The sequence below is a fragment of the Melospiza melodia genome, chromosome 2, assembly GCF_035770615.1.
Source record: "Melospiza melodia melodia isolate bMelMel2 chromosome 2, bMelMel2.pri, whole genome shotgun sequence".
Taxonomy (NCBI): domain Eukaryota; kingdom Metazoa; phylum Chordata; class Aves; order Passeriformes; family Passerellidae; genus Melospiza; species Melospiza melodia.
Genome location: NC_086195.1, coordinates 58,315,288 through 58,337,861, shown reverse-complemented (window position 1 = coordinate 58,337,861; position 22,574 = coordinate 58,315,288). Strand labels below are relative to the sequence as shown.

The window sequence follows — 22,574 nt, the reverse complement described above, 5'->3', positions numbered from 1 at the left end:
CCGCCCTTCCGTTGCCATGGCCGAGCGGGGCTGGCGGCGGGCGGCGGTGCCCGGCGCGGCCATGGCCCTGTCGGGGCAGCGGCCGGGGCCGCACCGCGGGCAGCGCCTCCCGCAGGTAACGGGGCACGGCGGGGGGAGCGCGGCCCGCTCGCCTCAGCGGCGCCGGGGACGGGACGCTTCCCTGGGATCCCGCCTCCTTGGGATCGCGGGCGGTCAGCACGGCAGGGTCAGGATCACGGATGAGGCTGCCCGGGGCCGTGCGGTTTGCCGGCGGGTGGGAAATCTGCGCTGGACTCGAGTGAAAAGGCGCTGAAGCTGGCATTGTGAAACTCGGGTGCAGGAGGAGGCACGGGAGCTTGGAACGCTGTGGTTTTCCTTAGTCCCTGCCGAGGTTTGGGTAGCTTGGAACAATGGGCCAAGGCTGAATAACTTGCACAGTGACATTTAGGATCAGGTTAGACGGGGCTCTGAGTAACCTGAGGTGGTTGAAGATCACGAAATCATTAAAGTTGGAAAAGACCTCTAAGATCCTTAAGTCCAACCATTAATTCAGCACCACCAAACCATGACCCCAAGTGTCACATACACAGGTTGTTTGAACACTTCCAGGGATGGTTACTCAGCCTCTTTCCTGGGCAGCCTGTTTCAATGCGTGATCTCCCTTTCAGTGACGAGATTTTCCCTAATACCCAATCTAAATATCCCATTACAAAACTTGAAGCTATTCTCCATTATCCTGTCACTTGTTACCTGGGGGGACTGACCAACCCCCACCTAGCTACATCCTCCTTTCAGGTGATTGTAGAGAGTGACATTTCCTGAGCCTCCCATTTCTCCACACTAAACAATCCCAGTTCCCTCAGCTGCTCCTGTAGACTCTTCAGCAGCTTTGACTTCTGAATAGACACCTCAGTGTCTTTCCTGCATTTAGGGACCCAGAACTGGACACAGGACTCAAGTCAGCCTCACCAGTGCTGAGTGCAGAGGGACAATCCCTGCCCTGGTCCTGCTGGCCACACTATTGCTGATACAGGCCAGGATGCCATTGGCCTTCATGGCCACCTGGGCACGCTGCTGGCTCGTGTTCAGCTGCTGTCATCAGCACCCACAGGTCCTTTTCTGCCAGGCAGCTTTGCAGCCACTCTTGCCTCACCCTGTGGTGCTGCCTGGGTTTGTTGTGACCCCAGTGCAGGACCTGGCCCTTGACCTTGTTGAACTTCAGTTGGCCTTGGCCCATCAATCCAGCCTGTCCAGACCCTTCTGCAGAGCCTTCCTGCCCTCAAGCAGAGCAGCATTCCGATCCAACTTGGTGTTATCAAAAATGTCCCTGCTCGTGCCAGGGAGGCTGGACTATATGACCTGTAAAGGTACCTTCTAATCCAAACTCCATGAAGAATAAGGTGTTGTTATGCATAAAACAGCACAAAAAAACTTTTTGTTGAGGAGTGCTGCAGGTTTTTTGGGCAAGTAATAAAAGAGCTTTACCCCAAAGCACCGTGTCCTGCACCTGCAACCACCTGACATCAAAGAAAATTAATTCTAGGGTGAGGTTCTATTTGTTTTGCTTCCTTGGGCACACCCATGCTCTCAACCTTCAGCATGCTTCTTGTGGCAGGTAGGAGTGTGTATCTGCTTCCTCAGGCAGTATCCTGGGCTTCTGGCAGCAGCACAGAGGGAAGGAGCTTGGAAATCTGGACTGTCTGGTGCACAGGTGTTACTTGTGAAAACACAGTGACACGTCAGGACCATTAGCATTTCAGAAAGATGAATATGGGACAGGTATTCTCTCAGCCTGGCTATGACAAAAAGCTGATATCAAATTTCATAGTTGCTGGTTGCTGGGCACTAGCTCAGCAAGTCTCCATCCAGCCCCTAGGGGCTGGGTGTTTCTGTTCTCTCTGTGTTCTCCAGTCTCTGTGTTTGGCACTAATTGCAAATGACTGTTCATTGCCTAATGACTTCTAAGTCCAGTTTATGCAATCAAGCAGTTGTAGAAATGCACTTCAGAAACAATCTATTCTTTTATAACATGCTTTTATGCTACATTCCCACTGATGTTTGCTCTCTGGAGGAAAAATGTGGATATAGGAAGTGTAAAAATGAATATCCTTAGAAATGTTTTCCTTTCTTTAATTTAAGAGAGTGGACCGAGCCTCTGAGTATGCTGTCTCTGAAGCTTTTTCCCTTCAAAAGTCAAGGTGTCCACAGAGGCCTTGGGGTCCTGTGACAAGTTTGGAAACTGCAGAACGGCTGCAAGTTCATCGTGAGGCCTGTGAGGAAGGTGAGGTAAAATTCTGCTTGCCACAAGATGCCTAAAATGAATTGTTCTTGATCCAGCTTGCAGTTCAACCTGAACAGGCTCTTGCAAAGCTTGAGTTCACAAGAAACAGTTGATAGTAAGATGTCTTTCATCTAATGGAGAAGGATCAGTTGCTGGAGTTCAAGGCAGATCTTAAAGGGCATTCCTGGGAGAAGGATAAACTCTCTGTCTCCTGGAGATACCAGGGCAAGACAAGGATAAGAGCTGCCCTTGAAGATACACTGTATGCTCAAAGCCAAGTTAGTGCACTGCAGGAAGCCAGGTGAAATCACGTGACATATTTATGATAGCAGATTAATTCTGGAAATTTGCTCTGTGTAAATTTCACATTTATGAGTAACTGTGTGGTTTTGTTTTGATTCCCATGCAAAATTTTCCTTACTAGTTACCTAAATAAATATTTCTTTTGTAAAGCCTGCAGCCAAAAGTGCTTGCTGAAGTTTGAAAGTAAACTGTGGTAGGTTTAAAAAACAAAAAGGAGGGAGATTATTACCCATCAGTGCTAGAAGTATGTCTGCAGTGTAAAAAGCTGATAGGAGACAGTATTTTAAAAACTGAGTGAACCATTATTTTAAGAATCAAAAGTGAGCATTACAGAACAACGTGATGACACATCTTAAGAGCATCCACTTCAGTCCAGGAAGTCAGCTTTTTCACTTGTAATCATCAAGGGTTCAGCTAACAGCATGGAATACACTTACCTGCTTACAGTGCCCTGTCTGAATGCATTATACAGCCAATGGCTCCAAAGGAGCTGTCTTTGCTGTGGTGAAGAGCCTTGTCTTTCTTTTGGTGGAAAGGTTGCTTGCTTTCCTCATGTTTCTTAATTATTTTTGTTTGCCCTTTTCTGCTAGGATTTTCCTTTTTATAGCTACCAGTCCCTCAGAATTGTTCCTAACTCAAATAAAATTCTTTTACCTGGAATCCATTATTACAATACTTAATGGTAGTAACTACACAAAGCCAACTTTGTAAAGAGAAGTGCCAGAAGACTTTTACTCTAGTTACAAGAAGATCACAAATCCCAGTGAAAAAAGTAACCCTTCCCCAAGTGGCAAGTTGTTTTCTGCTCTTTTTCTGTTATCAGATATATTTCCCTGTTCCTGATCTTGCTGGAGAGATTATGAAAGAGAATAAAAGTGATTTGAAGGAGAACAAACATTAGATTTATGTTTTCTTCAAAAACTCACCATTTTCAAAGAAAATTTGAAAAAGGCTTTATTGCCTTACAAATACCAGGGAGCATCTTCAGTGTGTGTTAGGAGTGGATATGAGGAGAAGCTGCTTGCTCCTGTCCATCGACTGTGTGTCTCACACTGTGCCATGACTCCTGCTGAGATCCCGGCTCTTTGCCCATCCTCACCACACAGATGGCTGAGGATTGTTCTGCTTCTCATGGGGCTGCTCCTGATGCCTTGCAGTTTACAGCCCTGTGTCCTGCTTCAGGAGCAGCTTGGCCATCCATGCAGCAAAGCCAGCTGGTTTGTTTTAAGCAGCAGACCCATGAGCTGACCTTGCTTTTGAGAAGAAATTCTGAAAAAAAATTTTTTTTTCATTTTTCTGCAGAAAAGAATAGACTTGAAAAGAATTGCAGGACTTCATACCCAGTTGTTCATTAGGCATTTGAGCTCACTGAGGAGTACCACATCCATCATGAGTGCATTCCTGTAGCTGCAGTCTTAACCCTGAGTCCCAGGTGAAGTTTGCCACCTGACAGACTTGTAATTAGACTCACCAGTTGTTTCTGTGGTACTTGCAAAGGGTTAACCTGTACACATGAAGCAAAAGTTTGTCCAAACTTTTGGTTCTTTTGAATTTAGCATATGACAGCCTTGGCTGCACGTGTGGAAACCATCTAAGTGTCTGCAAGTAGAACATATGAAAGCTGTCTAAATTATGAATTACCTCATGTGAATTCCATCTCCTTGATAAATGCTAGAAAGTGATCTAAATGCCTGCAGAATCATAGTAAAAATGAGATGGAGAAGAATTAATTTGTGATATACATGACAGGGAAAACATTTCCCACCTTCTCTTCCTGTTCTTTTACATATCAGGAAGATAAGAACAGAACTATTAGCTTTATCCCATTTCCTGTTGCAGATCTGGTTTCAGTCATTCCTAGAATACTATCCCAGACTACTGCTAGTTTACACTTAGCCATATGGTTTTTTTAAGCAAGTGAAGTCATCAGTCTCTTTCTTCATGGTAGCCCAGGAGCTGCTCAGTAACTGGATGAAGTCCCAGTTGCAACTGGAGCTGAGCAATGAAGAAGAGGAAGTTGACTGTGTCCTTCAGGAAGAGCCTTCTGCAGCCCCTCCAAAGTATGAGCACTTTGATGGTGAGAGCACTGCAGAGCAGGTCCTGGTTTCCTCTTTGAGGCTGTGCTGGGGAAGGAGGTCAGGTGTCTCCACAGCTGGGTAATAATTAGCATTGCCTCCATGATTGCAGAAGGCTGATCAATCACTTTATTCCACCATACTGTATTATACTTACTGAGAAGCTCGTGACCCTTACAGACAGTCCCATACTGCTTTGACCTAATTGGTCAATCTCCCCAGTCACCATCCGGTGTCCAATTAAAAAATCACCCTTTGGTAAACAATCTCCATAACACATTCCGCATGTGCACAACAACAGGTGCAGCAGGTGGAGATAAGAGTTGTTTCTCCTCCTTTTCCCTCATCTTCTCATGGCCTTCCCCAGGAAGATGCCTGGGGAAGTTGTCTGTTGCTCTCTGTGGCCAGAGAGCTGCTGCCACAGTCAGGCCTTATGGTTTGTCTGAAAGACTGAAAGGTAACAGTTGTTTTGAGGCCAGGACAGTGGACTCAGTAGAAACAAGACTAAATGTGATTATTTTTTCCCCCAGATCTTTACAGCATCTTGCTGTAGGGCTGCATAAATGTGACTCATAAACATTCAATGTCTCCCTTTGTAAAAGAGATTTCTTTTTTCTTTTGTGAACAGGTATTTTTGAGGCCTGTCAAGTTTATACAGACATTTGAGATGCTCAGAGGCACTGTAAAAAATGGATGAAACATTGTTACTGCTCTAGCCTGTTCAGTGGGAGACTGATTAAGACTCTGGGGATAAATGGAGTGCAGTCAGTGTGTCTGCGTTCATCAGAAATGCATTCACAGTCTGGGGAAGTGATCCCTTTAATTACATTAGGCTTTGTGATCTGAGACAGAAGGGTTTATTCATTTCAGACTAGCCTGAGATAATCTGAATTTCTCATTTCAGACTTGTGCAGCTATCTGGAATGTGAAATGGAAAGTTCCTCTGTCCAGAAATACCTCCAGCATCTTTTGCAGAGTGAAGCTGTGAACTGTGGGATAGCAAAACATCTTAGACTTGAAGAGATCAAGGAAAAAAACAAACTTGCAGATCCACGAATAATCATGGAGCTCAGACATAAGCAGGTGAGCAGGCAAGGCAGCTCAGTTAAAAGGAATAAGGTGGAGGATTATAGGATTAGAGTAAATGCTCAGTGATATCTCCCCAGTATTCTCTCAGAGCCTGCAATAATCTCTGACCTGGAAGCAACTACCCAAAGATACTCTTCCAGAGTTCAGCTGAAACTTTACTGCATTTCCGTGTGCACATCAGCCATTCAGCAGTAGCTTGCATATCAGCTTTCACTAAAACTGTTGAGGTTTTCCCCCTTTTTCTGAAGACTGACAGGAAGAGCTGCCACAGCTGTCAGATCTGAGTTTGCTCCCATTAAGGAATATTGATTTAATTTCACTCTCTCACATGGAGTGTTTTGCTGGTCAAGAACAATTCTCTCCAGTCAGCGCCTGCTACAGATAAGGTTTCTTGCTTAATGTGAAAGGTGGATTGTGGCCCACCCTGGCAGTGTTCAGTGAACTTCAAATTCTTCAGCCTTTGGTGTTTGCTTTGACTTTTGCCAATTTTCTCCTGCCCAGGTGAAAGAAAACCGAATGAGGCATCAGAAGGCTTTAGAGCTTCAGAGACAAGAAGAGTCCCTGAAGAAAGCAATTCTGTCTGAGGCCAGGCTCCAAGCACAGGAGGAGGAGAGAAGGAAGGCCCTGCAGGCTAAGAAGGAGGAAGAGGAGATCCAGAGGGAAATAGTGAAGCTGAGAAAGGAAATGGCTGAGAAAAAATGCACTGTGGCAAAAGTTTGGAGAATGTAAGCAGGGTGTGGAGAGATGAAAACCACTTATAAGGTCCTTTTGTTAAATATAAGAGTAGTGGTGATCCCTAACAAAACAACTGTTTTGCTGACTTTGAACTCTCCCAAAACCTTTTAGTCCTCTGTTACCAACATCAGTGGCAGAGTTTTTCATAAGTGGGAAGGTGTGCTAAGGATAGTGTTATCCTCCCCTCTGCCATTATTACAGTATAGGCACTGAATCACAAAGTAGCAGTGTGTTTGCACCACTGTGCATTCTCTCCATCAACTGTGGCTACATCTAATCTTGTCAGCATCTAATGCCACATGAAAGCCAGTACACAGAAAAAAATAAAAGAAAAAAGTCTGTGTTGAAAGTCTAGCCCTTGCAATACTTTCCCTACTCTGAGAGAATAAAGAGCATTCTTGGCTGAGAATTCTGCAGAGACATTATTTTTTTCTTCTGCTGAGCTTGTATTCTCACAGAGATGTCCCTTTTAGGGATGCCATTTATTTACTTAGTCAGCCCTGAGATCCTAAATCTTATACAAGTGCTTTAATGAAATATTTACTGGAATCATTTACTATTTTCTTCTGCCTTCTATGTTTAGGAAATGCACTGGACTGTCTAATCTCTGGGACCCCAAACCATTACAGAGGTGGTTTTTAAGGAGGCTGAGTTAAAATAATCAGCAAATTTCTAAGCTGTAGAGGTGGTTCTCTTACAATTGCCCAAAAAGAGAAAGTGTTAGATTGTATATCATGATATTAGATCTGTGTGTTTGTTCACTTTGCAGGGCAGGGAAGAGAGAAGAAAAAACTCAGAAGCTGTCAGTGCAGGAGGTGGCTGCTGTGTCACCATCCCTGAAGAGAGAAGAGCAAGAAGAGGAGAAACAGAGGAAAACTCAGGAGTTGCTTCGCAGGATTCACACCAGTAAGCAGAGAGTGAGCATCACCTTTCTTTATCTGAGACTCTGAGCTACCTGCCTTGTCTACCATTTGCAAACCTGAAGTAAAAAGTCCTGGTTATACAGAATTTTTTACTTTTTCAAAGACTTCCTGATACCAGGAAAGTAGGAAAGCAGGGCCAAAAGTGTGTTACAAGACTATGAGCAAGAAATCCTGAGGTGCTGACCCCACTGGGCCTGTGCCTCAAGTGTATTCAGTGGGATGTTTCACTTAGAATTGTGGAAAAGACAGGGCTCTCAAGACAGATAAGACCATAAAGGCTTCTGCAGTCAAGAAATAAAGACATATACAGAGAAGGAAGTGAAGTGAGATTTATTTTCCCTCAAGGAGGGAAATAACAGGGGAAAGTGGCAGAAAAAAGGCCTGAGAAGCCCTTATTGTGTGCGTGGGAAGACATTTTAAAGATTGCCTTGCACACTCTAGTTCAGGAGCAGGGAAAGGAAGGAGAAATGCTGCAACCTGGGATGAATTTTGAGCAGTGGCTCTGAGAGTTGATGCATGCCAGTACATCCACAGCAACAGGTTCCTCAAGGATCCCTTCCACTGGGTGAAGTAGGATATTCTGTTTTACTGCAATAGCTCTTTTGATGCAAACAGACTTAAGTAATTCCTAGTAGGAACTCCTTTGTTTCACCTTCATTATTCTGATACAATGGTCAGCTCTGGGTTAAATGTGTATCAAATATTCACTACCAAAGAGTGATCTTTTAGTACTGAATAATTTTTTATTATCTCAACAGTCTCAGCAAAGGAAATAAATTTCCAGAGTGCAGGTATGAATGCCATCCATCCCATAATGTTTTTAATTAATAGAGCAGTCATCATTGTTGATGTCTATATATCTGCATCTAGGGGGTTTTTTCAGCAGAAGAATCCTATAGATTTTATGGTGATTCTCCTCACAGCTCAATCCATCTGCCCATCTGCTGGATTTGGGCTTGGCTGCTGTTTAGCAGTACACAACCTCTCTCCAGCACAGTCTAAGCTGTGAAGATAAGCCTGAATGAAACCACAGAACAATTCAGGATTGGCATAATGTAAGAAGAAACAGTTTGGCTGAGCTAAGCAATAGTGACATTTTGATTACTTTCCTAAAGCACAAAAAAACAGCTAATGGATTGACTTTTTGTAAGTCTCCATTTGAAGATTTCAGCGAGAGAGGAATGCAATTAACACAAGGCATTGTGACAAAAGGGGAACAGCAGAGTCCTGTAAGTTGACCCACTTGAAGGATCAAAATGAACAGTATCTGCAGTGACAGGACTAGAATTATGGGGTAGATTAGACAGCAAATTGCTGCTCTGTACAGTGTAAATTACTCCCAAAGGCAGCAAGTCTAATTACACAATAGGGGAAAGGTTTGGCTTCCTACTGGAACGAGGATGAGCTGAGGCTGTGTCATAAATTCACTCTAGGAAATGTCTCGATTTTTGTCTAAGTTAAAAATTCTTTTTTTAAAAAAAAAGCAGCAGTTATTTACAGACGTGTTCTTACCTGTAGCATCTTAGACATTTTCTAGTTTAGAAAATATTTTCCGTGTCTCTAGAAATTTTATGTTCCTCACCCATTTCATTCCTCTATACTTGGTGAATTAAGTGCATTTCACTCCAAAGCATAAAGCCCCTTGATATGTCTCTTTCTAGACCCTTTCTGCTTTTTGTAGAAGACCTGTACATGCTCTGCAATACTTTTTTTTAATCTTCGAGGTAATTATTGAAAAAGAGGATTCTAAAAAGAATCTCAAAAAGGAGGTTGTATCTTTCTCATTGGTTTTCTGGAACTCTCCCATGCAGTGCTTGCAGCGACATTTCTCTGCTTGGCTGAAAGTCATTCTGGAGCACAGAATTAAAATGGGAAAAGCCAGAGCCCTTGCTGACTGGAGATGCCAGCTGAAGGCCCTGCGAGCTTGGAGAAACTATACTTGGGCCCAGAAAGTAGAACAGGAGACAGAGCAATTGGAAGCTCATCTCCAAGATCAAAACAGGTAGTGGTGACCCTTTACTGTGGAATTCCTCCTACTGCAGCTGTACTTGGACAGAGCAGTGATCAGGGACTGTAAAAGGAGCTTGTCAGTTATCCAGCAGGAGGGAAACAGCAGCTTTCTGAGAAAATTGCTATACTGCCTGCAGGCTGCCAGAGGCATTGTGGCACAGATGAAAAGGAGGACAGATATAAACAAGAGCTTCAGCACTTTTCAACAAGTCTGTGTCTGAGTCTCTGTAGGTGTCTTTCCTAGAAAACTCATCCTGGCTTGCTCTGGACTCCAGAGAATCTGCCTTGCCAAATTTATTCCTGATTAATGTATTTGCTGTTTCAGTAGATGTATAACAGAGATGATTTTGGCCAGTGCCTTTCACTAAGGAGGCTGTTGGATGAATTCCCTATCATCCAGAGAAAATACTTCCCTTCGCAGGTGTCTGGCAGGCTGCAGTGGTGAGACACTGTCATTTTGCCATATGCTGCTGGCCAGGGAACATGATACCTCTTTTGCAGCTGTCCTGCATCCCAGAGATGCCACAGGAAATTGCAAAGTGTGAAGTAGTGAAACTTAATTCAGAATAGCAGGCATCCTTTCTACCCTCCTACTCCTCCTTGGAGGAGCTCTGTACATTTTCAGAGGGCCTTCAGAGTTGAACAGCCAAAAGACTGAGGAAGTGATGTGGCTTTGTTCCTGGGCAGAAGCCTCACTTCTGCCATAACACAAACACTTTCTCATTCAGGAAAACCCAAGTGGCTGTGGAGCACAACCAGCGACGCCTCCTGCGCTGCTGCTTTCTGGCCTGGCAGCGCTGGAGCCGAGTGGAGACGGAAAAGCGAGAGCTGCAGAGGAAGAGGGAGCAGACAAAGAGAAAGATGCAGCAGCTGCTGGAGGCTATATCACAGGGGACAGGTGAGGACAGGCCACTGGAGGTTAACAAGCCTGGGACAGCAGAAGTAAACCATCATCAAGATTTACAGCAAGACAAGGTAAATCTTTCTCATGTAGTTTTGCCTATTGGCATAGCAGTATTCTTAGAAAGTACTTACTTTTTGCAGTCTGAAATAGAGTACATTGTCTCAGAGGAAAGCTTCTTTCCCAGGATGACCCCTAAATACCTCCCTGCAACTGTTCAGGAGAGAAGTCTAAAAATCAGAGGCAAATGTGAAGGACAATGAATGAGTTTTAAAAATAATCTCTAGTGCTGCCAAAGAACAACCCTTCATGTACTCTGAATCGCAATGAGCATCCCACCCCCAGATCACTTTTACTGAGAGATTAGTTACATTTTTCATGCCAGTGCACTTTTCCTGCTTTTAACTATGGAGGAAAAAAAAGGTTGTCACTGGCTGTTTCAGGATAATGCACATCACAGGAAGGTAAGAGAGGAGAATCAGAGGTTGCTGGCTTAACTTGTCATTTGTCAGGTTGGATCCCACCTTCCCTTCTGTCTATGAAACCTGTACCACATCAGTACTCTAATGTCAGCATTAGAGCTCAAACACACATATTACAGGTCAAGCTTTCTGTTTGCTTAAGTGTAAGCAAATGTTGATTCTTTCAGTGCCTATACTATCCTAGTAGGCATGTATTTTTCTTCTGCTGCACTGGTAATATTTGTGCTCTAGGAATGGGACTGAATTTAGGGTTTGACCTAGGAATCAGAAAGCAGACCTTATAGCTGATGCCTCCTCAGAGGATGACCATGTGTCAAAAAGGTGCACCCTTATTCCCCACTGTGCACCTGTTTTGTGGTAACATTTATCAAAGCTGGAAAAGAGGCATGAGGAAGCAGGACCTTGTAGACTTCTCTTCCATTTAAAAGGGGACTGTTCAGTAGATCAGCTGTGTAGATCACTTCAACAACTGATTTTAATTTTATTCTCCATCTGAGCTCTGAGCAGGGACAGCACAGTCCAAAAGGTAGTGTGCTAATTCCTGTGAAATGAGCTGTCCTAAGATGTTCTCCCTAACAAAATAGTCAGGATGTATTTCTGCTAAAGCTCTTGTCTAATCAGGATTTCTTCCTCCTGGTGAAATGGCACACAGCTTCTTAAGAGTTCTTTCCCACAGCCTCCACTTTGTACATAATGGGGCCCCTCTGGCCTGACTGGATAAGGATTGCATAGCTGAGATTACCCTACTTCTCAGGCATCTTGCTAGATTTGCATTTTAAAAAAACACTATGCAGGAAGGGCAGAAGAATGCTTGGTTTTAATCAATGCCAATTTTTCCTCATTTCTTTTGGTTTTTCCCTAGCCAACTGAAACTTGCCTTATACAGAAAGAGCAGAAAGAGCCTGATCAGACCAGAGACCAGTCTTGTTGGGATATTGTTCACACATCTCATTTCTGCAGAAATCCCAAATTCGCCTGGGAGATTACAATTAAACATGCAGCCCTGAGTGCCCAGGACCAGGCTATGTACAGGAATCAAATAGCCACAGTCCTCCAGCAGTTTCAGGCACCCAGTCCAAGGACATCTCCTGCTTATGGCAGTCGATTTGAGCACCGTCACGCCTTCCAGCAACGTGTGATTGAGGAGCAGAGGCAGCAGCTGCAGAAACATCAAGAGCTGATCCGTAAACTGCAGGAAAATCAGAAGCTGAGCAGAGATAAAGAAGGGGGAGCACAAGCTATGGCTGTAACCCACATGTTTAACAGTTCTGTTTCTCAATCCGTGGAGAAAAAAGAACCCAGATGCACAAATACAATCCCTTTGAGGTATATACCCTCCATAAAGCAAGGTCAGTTAGTCATCATGTCTCAATCCCACTCAAGTTGAGCCAGAATTTGCCAGGCACATTTCAGTCATGCTAGTGCTATCTGTTGTTTCTCTCAGCTGTGACTTAGCCTCAAAGGAAGTATCAGACTGGCCACAGTTCTCTGTCCTTCTGCCTCCCTGCACTGGCTCAACATCAGGTGATCCATGCAGGATCTACTTAGAAACAGCAACACCAGTGTCAACCATAGCAGCAGCAGGGATCTGTTTAGTTATGAATAAAAAGAGCATCATCCTCCCTTATTTCAGACCATGCAGGAGCCCTGGAACTCCATTGTAAGGGTGCATCATCAGTCCCATTTCAAGCAGAAGAAAAGTGTATCAGGGATAATGCAGCACAATGAAGAACAGAAACAAGAAGGCCATAGGTGGTAGGTGTGAGACATAGTTTGACCACATTCACTGAAGAATTTCCTTACTCTTTTTCTTTCATAGCACACCTGATTCTCATGGGCCAGAAAACACAAGGGCAGCAATGCAAGGCAGGAGGCCTTCCAGCCGGCTGACCTCACCTCATCCCATACTGAAAGGTATTGTTCTAGATAGCAAACACCATTCCAGACCATTTTTCTCAACAGCTTGTATGGAAATGTCAGTCTTTGCCTCAACTTTGCTGGTTGATGATATGGTGGAAGTAAAATTCTGCACTTTCTTTCTCAGTCTAACAGTGCTGTGAGAGGAGAGGGTGAGCTGTTTTCTTGTCTGAGTCAGGCATCTGTAAAACCTGGGACACTGCAAGCTCCTCATGCCCACACTTAGTACACTGTTGTGGCAGCTGTTGCAACACCTGTGGTTGCCTCTGCCATGACAAGACTCAGAAAAGCTGTACAGGTGTTTTTGCCATCAGTCTCATTCCCTTTGTTATGCATCCAAGTAACACTTAAACTAGCCAGTCATTTTCATCCAACTTTGACAGAGGGAATTAAATGCCTAGTCAAGGTTTTGTGAGACAACAATAGCCAGGATGGGAAGGAACTCCACATCCCTGCCTTTTGTAAGATATCTCTCCTTCTCTGGCTACACTAGGACACAATAAACATGCAACATAGCCTTTTCATTAGTAAACTAGAATCAGGGTTCTGTTATATCCCTCAGTCGTGTTCTTGTGTATCAATGCAGCCTAGGGTCAGTCTGCATGAAAAGTTGTCTGGAATACAATCATTGTGATGTTTCAATAGTTTGGAATCAGCAGACCTTTTTGGCCATGACAGTTGGGCATTAATAGTTGTCTTCTACTACCTGTGTTCATCTCCAGTGCTACCTAGTCCAAGCCATCGTTCACCCTGATTTGCCTAAACTCTGTACACCTTCGAGACAGAAAATATATTTTTCAGAGCATTCAAGTAGTTGTGTTTTAAGATCCCAAAAAAATTCAGTGAAGAAGTTATCACTGAATAGTTTTCCCTTGGCTGAGAATCCTGGGACAGCTGAGAGGAGAAAAGAATCTGAGGAAACACACTGTGGTCAAAACACTTCAATGCCTCCCAGTTATTGGTTGCTCCAGCTTGTGCTTTGTTTGTAGCTGCAGAGGAAGCAAGCACAGGTTCCCAACTCCTCTGCATGTTCTGTGTGTAACACCTTTGCTGCTGGCCAGCAAGATCACTCCATTGCAATTTATCTTCCGAAAGAAGCATTAAGCAGTAGTTTCTTACTAGTGGGACCAAGTACCTGTATGTCCCTGTGACAGTGATGCTGTCAAGAAATTGCTTTTAAATAAGCAGTTAGAGCTTACTGGAAACCTCAGAGCAATTGCTGCTAAATCATGTGCCCTGAGCCTCAGGCAAGGCAGGGAGGGACAAACCCTCTGAACGCTGCCGTTCTTTCATACCTGAGCCTATGTAATTGCTGTGGTATTGAGTCATCTCACAGACGTTTAAAGGTCCCTTGTTGATGACACTGCCAGCTGCAAGGGCCAGCAGGAAGCAAGTCCCTTTGTGCTGGCATTGCCAGGGCAGTGGGGGCATGGCTTAGAGTGATGCATCCTTGTTCACCAAACTTCTGCCATTATACCATAGCTCATTTCCACTAAGCCTTATCCTTGTTTCTGTAGGGATGGAGGAGAGAGCAATTCAGCGGGCAGAACAGAAGAAGAAAATAGAAGAAGCCAAACAACGAAAAGCAGAGGAAAAATTGGTAAGGGAAGTGGAAAATGAAACAAAGTGTCTTTCACATCATTCCAGTTACAAGAAATATTGATTTAACTCCAGAGTCAGGGACTGAGAAAAGGCCCTTTATCCAAAGCAGGAGTTTTATGACTTGTGAGAAAGCAAATATGCATCACATATCAAAAGAAGTAATTACTGCTGGTTTTGCAGCATCAACCCTCCTGCAGCGTAGACAGGTACTTCATCTTGAAGTTGCAGTTCTAGAAACAGCCTCCCTTACCACCCCCAAACACTTTTTTTCACACCTACCCCATGACTGTAACTTGTCTTTGCTGAGAATGGTAAGGGTGGAAATGCACCCAGAGATCCACTTGATGGGACCTGGCAGTGGTGGGGTTCCCCTCCCTGCCTTTCCTCTCTGGTCACGTGCAGCTTGAGGACATGCAGTCTCACCTAGTAAAAATCTGCACATTTCTGGCAAATCTCTGCTGAAGAGGGAAGATACTGACAGTGTTTGTATAGTTAATATACAAATTCTGTGATACACATACAACAGAGGAGCCTTCTTCAAGTCAGGGTATTAAACTGTTACTGAAAATATTACTAGTAAATTGCATTAGGATTAGAAAGTGTGATCTTCAGAGTCTGGGGAAAGAAATGTTTGGGTACCTGTAATGCTGCTTTGCATGTGGAAACTTGAGAGCAGAGCCTAGGGATTCAGAACTGACTTCAGTTCTCAATAAATGACTTGGGGTATGGTTTACATTTTTTTTTGAGGAATAGTGGACAAATACTATAACTTAGGGCAAAGAAAGATAGATAGATAGATAGATAGATAGATAGATAGATAGATAGATAGATAGATAGATAGATAGATAGATAGATAGATAGATATGCATCTAGGCAGTAAAAAGGATAGCCCCTCCTCCCTGTCCTTTCCACAGTTCGCTCTTGAGCACGGATCGTGTCTAGTATGTGAAACCTCACCTGCTGAAGTTTCAGGTGCTGGTCAATATTAGAGGAATACTAGGAAAGTTTTAAGATCTGTGTTCATGGAAAAGGTCACATGAAACAAATTGAATTTCACCTTTCTCCATTTCAAGGCCCAGCTGAAGGCTGAAGAGGAAGCACAACAGAGGAAGGAAGCTGAGGAAAAGGAAGCACAGCGGGAAAAACGCCGGGAGGAGAGAAGGCAGCAGAAGCTGGTGACCAAATGCCTCACCTGTTTCTTCCCCTTTAGCAGGGATAGGGAAGAAGTACCCACTGGTACTCAGTCAGCAGCCAGAGTAATGTGAAATGAAGGTCTTCATTGGTAGAGGAGAGTTCCACAGCACAGTACCCACAATACAGACTCACAGACTGCCCTCTTTCTGGCAGTGTGAGGGGTAGAGCTGTGTCCCAAATGTGCTATGAAGTATATGCTGTCTGTCTCCTCAGCAGGACTAGAGGTCCCAGCTGCTGGACATTCTCTGCTGAAATACAGCCTCATAAGTCCCTCACAGTGGCAGCATGTTCAGCCTACTCTCAGATTCCTTCCACTCTTGTCACCCCTCCAATGTACGCAGTGATACCAGTCACAAACACATGATTCAGAAGTAAACGAGCCTGACAGTTATATCAAGGGCACCTTTTTCTCTTGGAGCTAACCTAGGAATAGCTGCACTTCATTATTGTTACTTGGAAATGAGTTCTCCTAATAACCCAGATAGCGCATTTGAAATCCTACAGGAATTCAACTACAACTACTGTTCTACTTGGATTGAGTGTTTTAGAACATTTGACCTTCATTCCTGAGTAGGAGTCAAAAGCAGTGTTACACAGTTATGAAATACCCACATCCCTCCCCTGCTGTTTAGGCTAGATTAAGTGGTGGGGTCCATGCATCAACTCAGAATAATTTTTGGACATGTTTTGGATGTCAAAGAAGGTTCCTGCTACATCAGCAGTTGTGGTAGCCGCAGGTGACATGTCTGTTACAGTAACTCCAAACTGCAGTGCTGATACACAGCCCAAGGGAGTGTCCAGGAATACCATCATCTCCCAGGAGAAGACAGATGCTTTAGGACACAGTTCTACTGCATGGGGTCACGTCTGGTCTGCAGTGCTAAAACTGATGCAGATCCCTAATTCCTGTCAAGTCAGAACCTCCAGCTCCAATATGATAATCTATTGCCATTGCTTAATATCCCCTTCATCCTGAGGGAATTAAAACTACTGCTTTTTGTATTGCAGAAAGAACTGGAGAAGCAGAGAAGGCTGGAGAAAGAGCAGCAGCTCCAGAAAAAGGCTAGAGATCACTATGAGGGGGTCCTTCTCAGAAAGCTAGGAATAGTGCCATGGAAAAGGCTGAGGGAGCAAGCCAAGGAAAACCTAGTGGTAAGTGCTGAGGGTAAAGGAAATGACTGGTGCCATAGGAGGAAGGGAAAAAGTAGATGCAGCACTTAGCAGAAGCCTTAATAGGCTTTTAGGCCAGGTAGAGATGGAAAAAAGCAAAACTCTCCCTGCATACCCTACCTTATATTAGTTTTTAAATAAGCCCATCTGACAATAATCATGAAAAGCCATTAAAAACCTGCAGGGATGGCATCCTCATTTATAGCTGATTAAACAGGATTAAACAGCAAAAAAAAAAAAATTTTAAGTCATATGACATGTGCCTGCCAGTTTTCTTACTCCCCAGCAAACCTTATCAGTGAGATACCACCAAGCAACTTTAGCTGCAGGAGTTAACCCCAACCTATCATCAGGGCTTTCACTCTCTATGAAGTTCCTGGTACAGAGCAGGCCACTGCTAGTGGCAGGACACTACAGGTGATAATCCAGCAATCGATTCTATCCTGGCCCTGTCCTGAGTGCAGAACAGCGAGTGGCAGCTTCTGAGACCTCGATGCAGGAATGTTGCTAAAAAACCGTTTCTGCACATGACTGAGTCAGCATCCCTTATCAGGGAGAGACTGATAACACTCAGCTGTATCCTGAAAATGCAGCCAGAGCCCAGGGCTAAGTTGGAAAGCTTCCATTTAAGTCACTGGAACTGGAGCTACTCACAGTACTTGACCAAATGCACACAGGCCTCCAGCTGGGAAGAAGTAGATGGATAGAAGCTGTTCCGTATGTCCTCCCCGCTGGTCGGCATTATGGACAGGCTTGGACCAAGCTGTTACAGGCCATGCCTCTGCCCCTTTCACAATCAGTTACACTGAGCATCTCATTCAAAAGGGTATTCTCTACAAGTGATGCAGCAGTGGCCTGGTAGAGAGACTGCGCTTGTTCCTTATGCTGACCCCTCTTGGCTGGATCCTCTAAGTTATTCCAGCTGAAATCTGGATTTGGGTGGCCCCAGAAAAGCTGAGATGATTTTCTAGTGCACTCAATTTTCTGTGGCTTTATACTTAGGTAGTCACCAGTTCAGGTAACCAGCTGCTGTCTCTGCTGTCTTCACTCAAGGTGGCACAAAGGCACCACAGCTTGGGCCTGCAGAGGAAATGCCTCATGACTTGGCTGCAGGATGCCCAGCAGAGTCTCAAGGAGAAGATGTCTCGGGCTGAGGACTTCTATTCCCACATGTTACTAAGATGGGGCTTCAGGAACTGGCTAAAGGTTGGCCTGCACCACAGTGGAGAAATGATACCAAAAGGGCTGGCTGCTGCCACACTTTCCTGTAACCACAGTCCCAATTCACTCACCTGTAGCACAACCTTTGCCAAGTTAATGCTATCTCCCCATTCCAGCAACATTATTCCCTTTTTCAAAGACCTTCTCTCAGCTTCTCACTCTCCATCACTCTCTTCCATACAGAATTTTCTCTTACACACTGCTCCTCCACCATCTACTGTCTCACCCTGCTCCCTGTTGATTTTCCTCCACTCGTGTGCCCACCACCCTTCACTGCCACAGTCTCAGCACTGTTTTATTTATTGGGCCAGAGGTTGGAAGAGAAAAGAAGAAAAAAGCCATTCTCACCTGTTTCTTTGTCCTCCTCCTCAGTACAAGGATTATCTCTGTGCTCAGGAGGAGAGAGCGAGTACCTTCCGCACAGTCTGCCTCATGAGGAAGTGCTTCTGGGCATGGTTTGATCATACCAGGGAGGAAAAAAGGGCCTTATGGGAGAGGCTGAACATTGCTGCTGGACACAGTAAGAGGTGCATACCCTTACTAGCAGTTCTTTTTACTTTAGTTTAATATACTCTGTAGATTATTTTAGGGGCTACTTTTTGACAGGTCACCTTGTCCCCAGGAACACATGGAACAGGTTCTGTACTGCTGGTGTTTTGCTTTTGTGATATGCACAGACAGCATCTGCAGAAGTTTATGCTAAGTTTCCATGCAGCTTGGAAAAGAAAGTGTAATGGCACCCTTCACAGGACTTCTAAATCTGAAAAAAAAGAGAATACAGTGAAAGCCTAAGTAAGGATAAGAGGCTGAAACTTTCTAAGCTGATTAGCAGATCTGGCCATGCGGCTTCCACGAAAAGCTGCCTTAGGAAAATCTTTAAGTACAATTATAGCAAGCCAAATGATTGTGTAGGAATTACATAGTACTTTTTTGTCCACAGCAGATGATTTAGTTCACAAATCCAAAGTTGATCAACTAGAAATCCTACTTAAGGAGTCTTTATATTTATGCCATCACCAGTGTGACTTGGCAGCTAAAACTAGAGCAGTCAGTTCTACCAATCATGATTGGAGCTGGACACACCCAGTCCACTCCTTGCCCCATAAAATGCATTCTAGCAGGAAGAAAAAACTATTGTCAAAGTTCAGCAGAGAACAGAAGTCTGTTCACCTGCTTCATCATGGAAGCATGGTAGCTGCATGCAGTCATGAATAGGCTGTGCCTGTGCACAGCCGCAACAGGATCTACAGCACCTTAGAGGAAGAATGAAATGAAATTCATCTCTTTTGTGGTAGAGTAAACCTGTTCTAGCTTGCTGTGTCAGTAAGGTCTGAATAGCGCACAGTTTAGCATTAACAAGCCAGCAAACTAGAGGAACTAGGGGAAAGTTTAGACCCAGGAAGAGACTGGATTCATTCTATATATGACCTCCTATTAAGAGCATAATCACCTGACGTTCTTCTTTATCTCTCTCTTGACTTGCAAAAGGCAGTTCAGACCTTGCCATAACAAACTCTTCTTTAGACAGGACTGTGGTTCCCTATTGCCTGTATGGGAACCCAGGGCAAGGGCACCTTTGGTGGGATGAATAAAATCAGGTAAGAATTGGAGCCCAATGAGCCCAGCTGCCTGCACTCTCAAGGGGTTGGTTTGGACCAAATGAGCCTGCATTTTTCGAAAAGAAACTTCTTTCAGAGGCCCTATTTATTCTTCAGAAAACCTCTTTCATCTTTAGAGTGCTAAGCAAACACCAGCTAATGAATCCTGTCAGAGAGGAGAGCAGAATTCTTGGTGGAGAGGAATAGAAAAGAGCAATATGTTATTCTTCCCCAGCATGATTGACATTTCAATGAAATGGTCTGCATGTAGATATTTAACATGTGACAGCTCTGACTAACAGCAGAAAGGACAAATCTTCAAGATCTGAATTCCCCCTTCAAACAGAAGTTCTCTTTTGATTGCCACTTATGTCATGTACACTTCTGCATGTTGTCACTTTGTTCCTTGTGTCCCTAATTTCTTTCAGGAGAATTACACTGAAGGCATTCAAGGCATGGAGGCAGTATCCACTGCTGATGAAGAAGGAAAGGGAAAGAGAAGAAAGAAGAAACCAGCTACGCAGGAGAGTAGCTGAAATTCTCCCCAACTTCCAAACATGACAGAAGAGAGCCAGATGAGATGGGAAGGAGGCAACAAGACCAGTTCAGTTCAGTGCTATCTCCCTGCAGACTGAAACAAGTCCAGGGGGAAGGCTTACAAAGTGCAGAGGATCTTAGAGCCAAAAGGAGCTCCCTGTGGTCACTGCTGTTGTAAACGAAGCAGAGCTGGAAGCTTATTGGACAGTTCCATCAATTCCATTATGCACTTCATGAACTTAGTTCTTTTAAGCCTCTGTAGGGGTGTCTTGGTTGGTGGCTATGAAGCCCAGATAACCAAAGCCTAGCATAGGGTGTCTTTGAGGCCAAGGCCATTTCCACATGCAGAGCTAGCTGCAGCAATGACATGAATCCTCCACCATCCAAGGAAGCACAGAACTAAACTATACCTCTTTTTGCCGAAGCAGTAACCTGGTGCATTTCTGTTGGCAGTACTATGTAGGGTGACAGCTTGTCCAGAGGACAGACAGACCTGGCTGTCAGCTGACCCCTGACTACTGCTGTGAACTTGGCCACCCAGAGCACAGTTTCTAGCTAACTGTGCCAGGAAGGTTTGAATGGGAGGGGGAAAGAGAAGAGTTTTTTATGCAAACCATATTTGTTAATGATCCAGATCATATCATTGGATATGGAAAGTCTAAAACCTGGGTTCTTGTGCAAGAGGCTGTCTTGTTTGCCCACTGGCCAGTTCATAAGCACAGTGCTTTGATTTTGGTACCAAGCAGTGGTCCCAACTTTATGAGCCTCAATTGTAATTTAAACACTTCCCAAGCTGTTTAATATTTCAGGGTGTACTGTGCAAGTCTTGATCCAGTGTTTCACCTGATCCAGTACTTCAAAGAAAAAAGACAAGACTCCAAGAAAAAGGCAGATTGTAGGTTTTACAGAAGCTGCTGACATGATTAAAATGGAAGTTCCATACTACTGTTTAACTTTAACCTGCAGCATAATGCAGACAGGGTAATGCCATTCAGGTACACTATGTCTTTGTAACAACATAAGGCAGGAAGCTGGAATCATTTCCCTCTCACAGCAAGATAGGCAAAGCTTTCCAAAAGCATTTGGCAGTACAGGAAGTACTTGAGTAACACCAGAAAGACAACAGTTTACTGTTATCTTGTAACAGATCATTAGTAAAACCCATATATGCACTGGAAGTTTCCAATAAACCCAAATCTGAAATTAATACAACTGAGCTGTTGGTGCAGATTGTGTCAAGCCAACTGAATGGCACTGGACAAAAGGCCAGAGCCAGGACCTAGACCAACATTAGGTGCTGCAGACAAAGTAGCATAGGACAGGGTGGGTGCCCAAGCACAGCAGCACATTCGAGAGCTTTAGCATCAGGAATTTGTCCAAGTGGACACAGGGATGTGGCCAGAAAAAGGACCCTGCCCACAAAGCCAGGCTGTTGGTGCAGGTCTGAAGACAGCTGTCACTTGCAGGTACCTCCCACACCATCCTCTGCAACACCCAAACATTCCCCGTCTCCCACAGGCGCGGCGCAGACCCGACCAGCAGCAGGTCAGACGAGCGCGTTCTCCGAATGCAGGGAGCTGAAGGTGCCTGCACGGAGCGTGGGCGAGCTCAGACCATCTGGCTGCACTCAGAGGCAGATTGTGAGAGGAAGCACGAGCTGGGAGAGGCTGGATAACACGTGTTGCGGGGAAGAGCAGGCAGCGTTTTTTGCAGAGGACTGAGCCAAACAGCCAGGGAGGAGCAGAGCTGGGGCTGAGCTCCCAAAGTAATGCCCCAGTGCAGCCAGCAACCATACCTGCTGCTAACAGCAATCCACTTGCTCTTGGGACATTCTTTCCTGTTGGAAGTCTCTGCCATATAGTGCAAAATGAGCTCATGGAACTTCTGAACCAGCCCTTATACTCCCATTTTTCTGCTGGAATTTTCCTCTCTAGCGGGGCTTGACAATGAACACAGCAAGGAAGGCCTCTGGCCCACCTTCCACCTGGATTTGTGTAAGGACAATAGTGACCCAGAGGACAAAAGGTGAGGGAGAAAAAGCATCTCTATGTGGAGAGAAGGCAGCATTCCAGCCAGCCAGAGGCAGGACATGCTGCAGCTGTAAGGGGAGGAACAGGAGTTTTTAGCAGAAGAGTGGATGTGCCCACATGCAGCCTGGAATTGACCCTAGTAACAGGCTGGGCATGCATTGAATTTACATCTTGCACAGCTAAAAAGGTGCCCCAAACCACTGGCTACTCAGGGGTGTATCCAGTTTACTAAACTGCAGATTCTTTCCCCAGCAATGCACATTTTGTCCTCAAAGCCCACAGCTCCCACTCATCTCAGTTCCCACTCACCATCCATGAAAATAATGCTGCTTATGTGGGGCTTTGTTGCCTCCAAAGAATTTGAAATACAGTCAACACTTTGGAAACTGTCCTTTGCTTCCAATACTCTTACCTTCCAGGGTTTCCTTCTATTCCTTGTAGCTTTGAAAGATTCTCCTGACAAGATGCTCTTTGGTTGGACAGTTGCAGCAGCAAGAAGCCAAAAG

The 22,574-nt window shown here is 44.6% G+C and overlaps 1 protein-coding gene across 4 annotated transcripts; it reads left to right on the top strand.

The window, feature by feature from the left end:
- The first annotated feature begins 16 nt into the window (after positions 1 to 16).
- Positions 17 to 21,250, top strand: CCDC191 (coiled-coil domain containing 191). 4 transcript variants are annotated; one of them, XM_063148324.1, is made up of 16 exons: positions 17 to 115; positions 2,140 to 2,281; positions 4,533 to 4,661; positions 5,564 to 5,742; positions 6,250 to 6,473; positions 7,253 to 7,400; positions 9,218 to 9,408; positions 10,145 to 10,391; positions 11,662 to 12,125; positions 12,619 to 12,713; positions 14,234 to 14,316; positions 15,392 to 15,493; positions 16,521 to 16,664; positions 17,736 to 17,888; positions 18,276 to 18,430; positions 19,930 to 21,250. In XM_063148324.1, the coding sequence occupies exons 1-16, from the start codon at positions 17 to 19 to the stop codon at positions 20,060 to 20,062; spliced, it is 2,688 nt and encodes an 895-aa protein (XP_063004394.1). In that variant the 3' UTR covers positions 20,063 to 21,250. The 4 variants fall into 4 exon arrangements, with proteins under 4 accessions (XP_063004394.1, XP_063004396.1, XP_063004397.1 ...); XM_063148326.1 differs by lacking the exon at positions 17 to 115 and having other exon boundaries at positions 2,151 to 2,281; positions 4,533 to 4,644; XM_063148327.1 differs by lacking the exon at positions 17 to 115 and having other exon boundaries at positions 2,166 to 2,281; positions 4,538 to 4,644.
- The last annotated feature ends 1,324 nt before the right edge of the window (positions 21,251 to 22,574 follow it).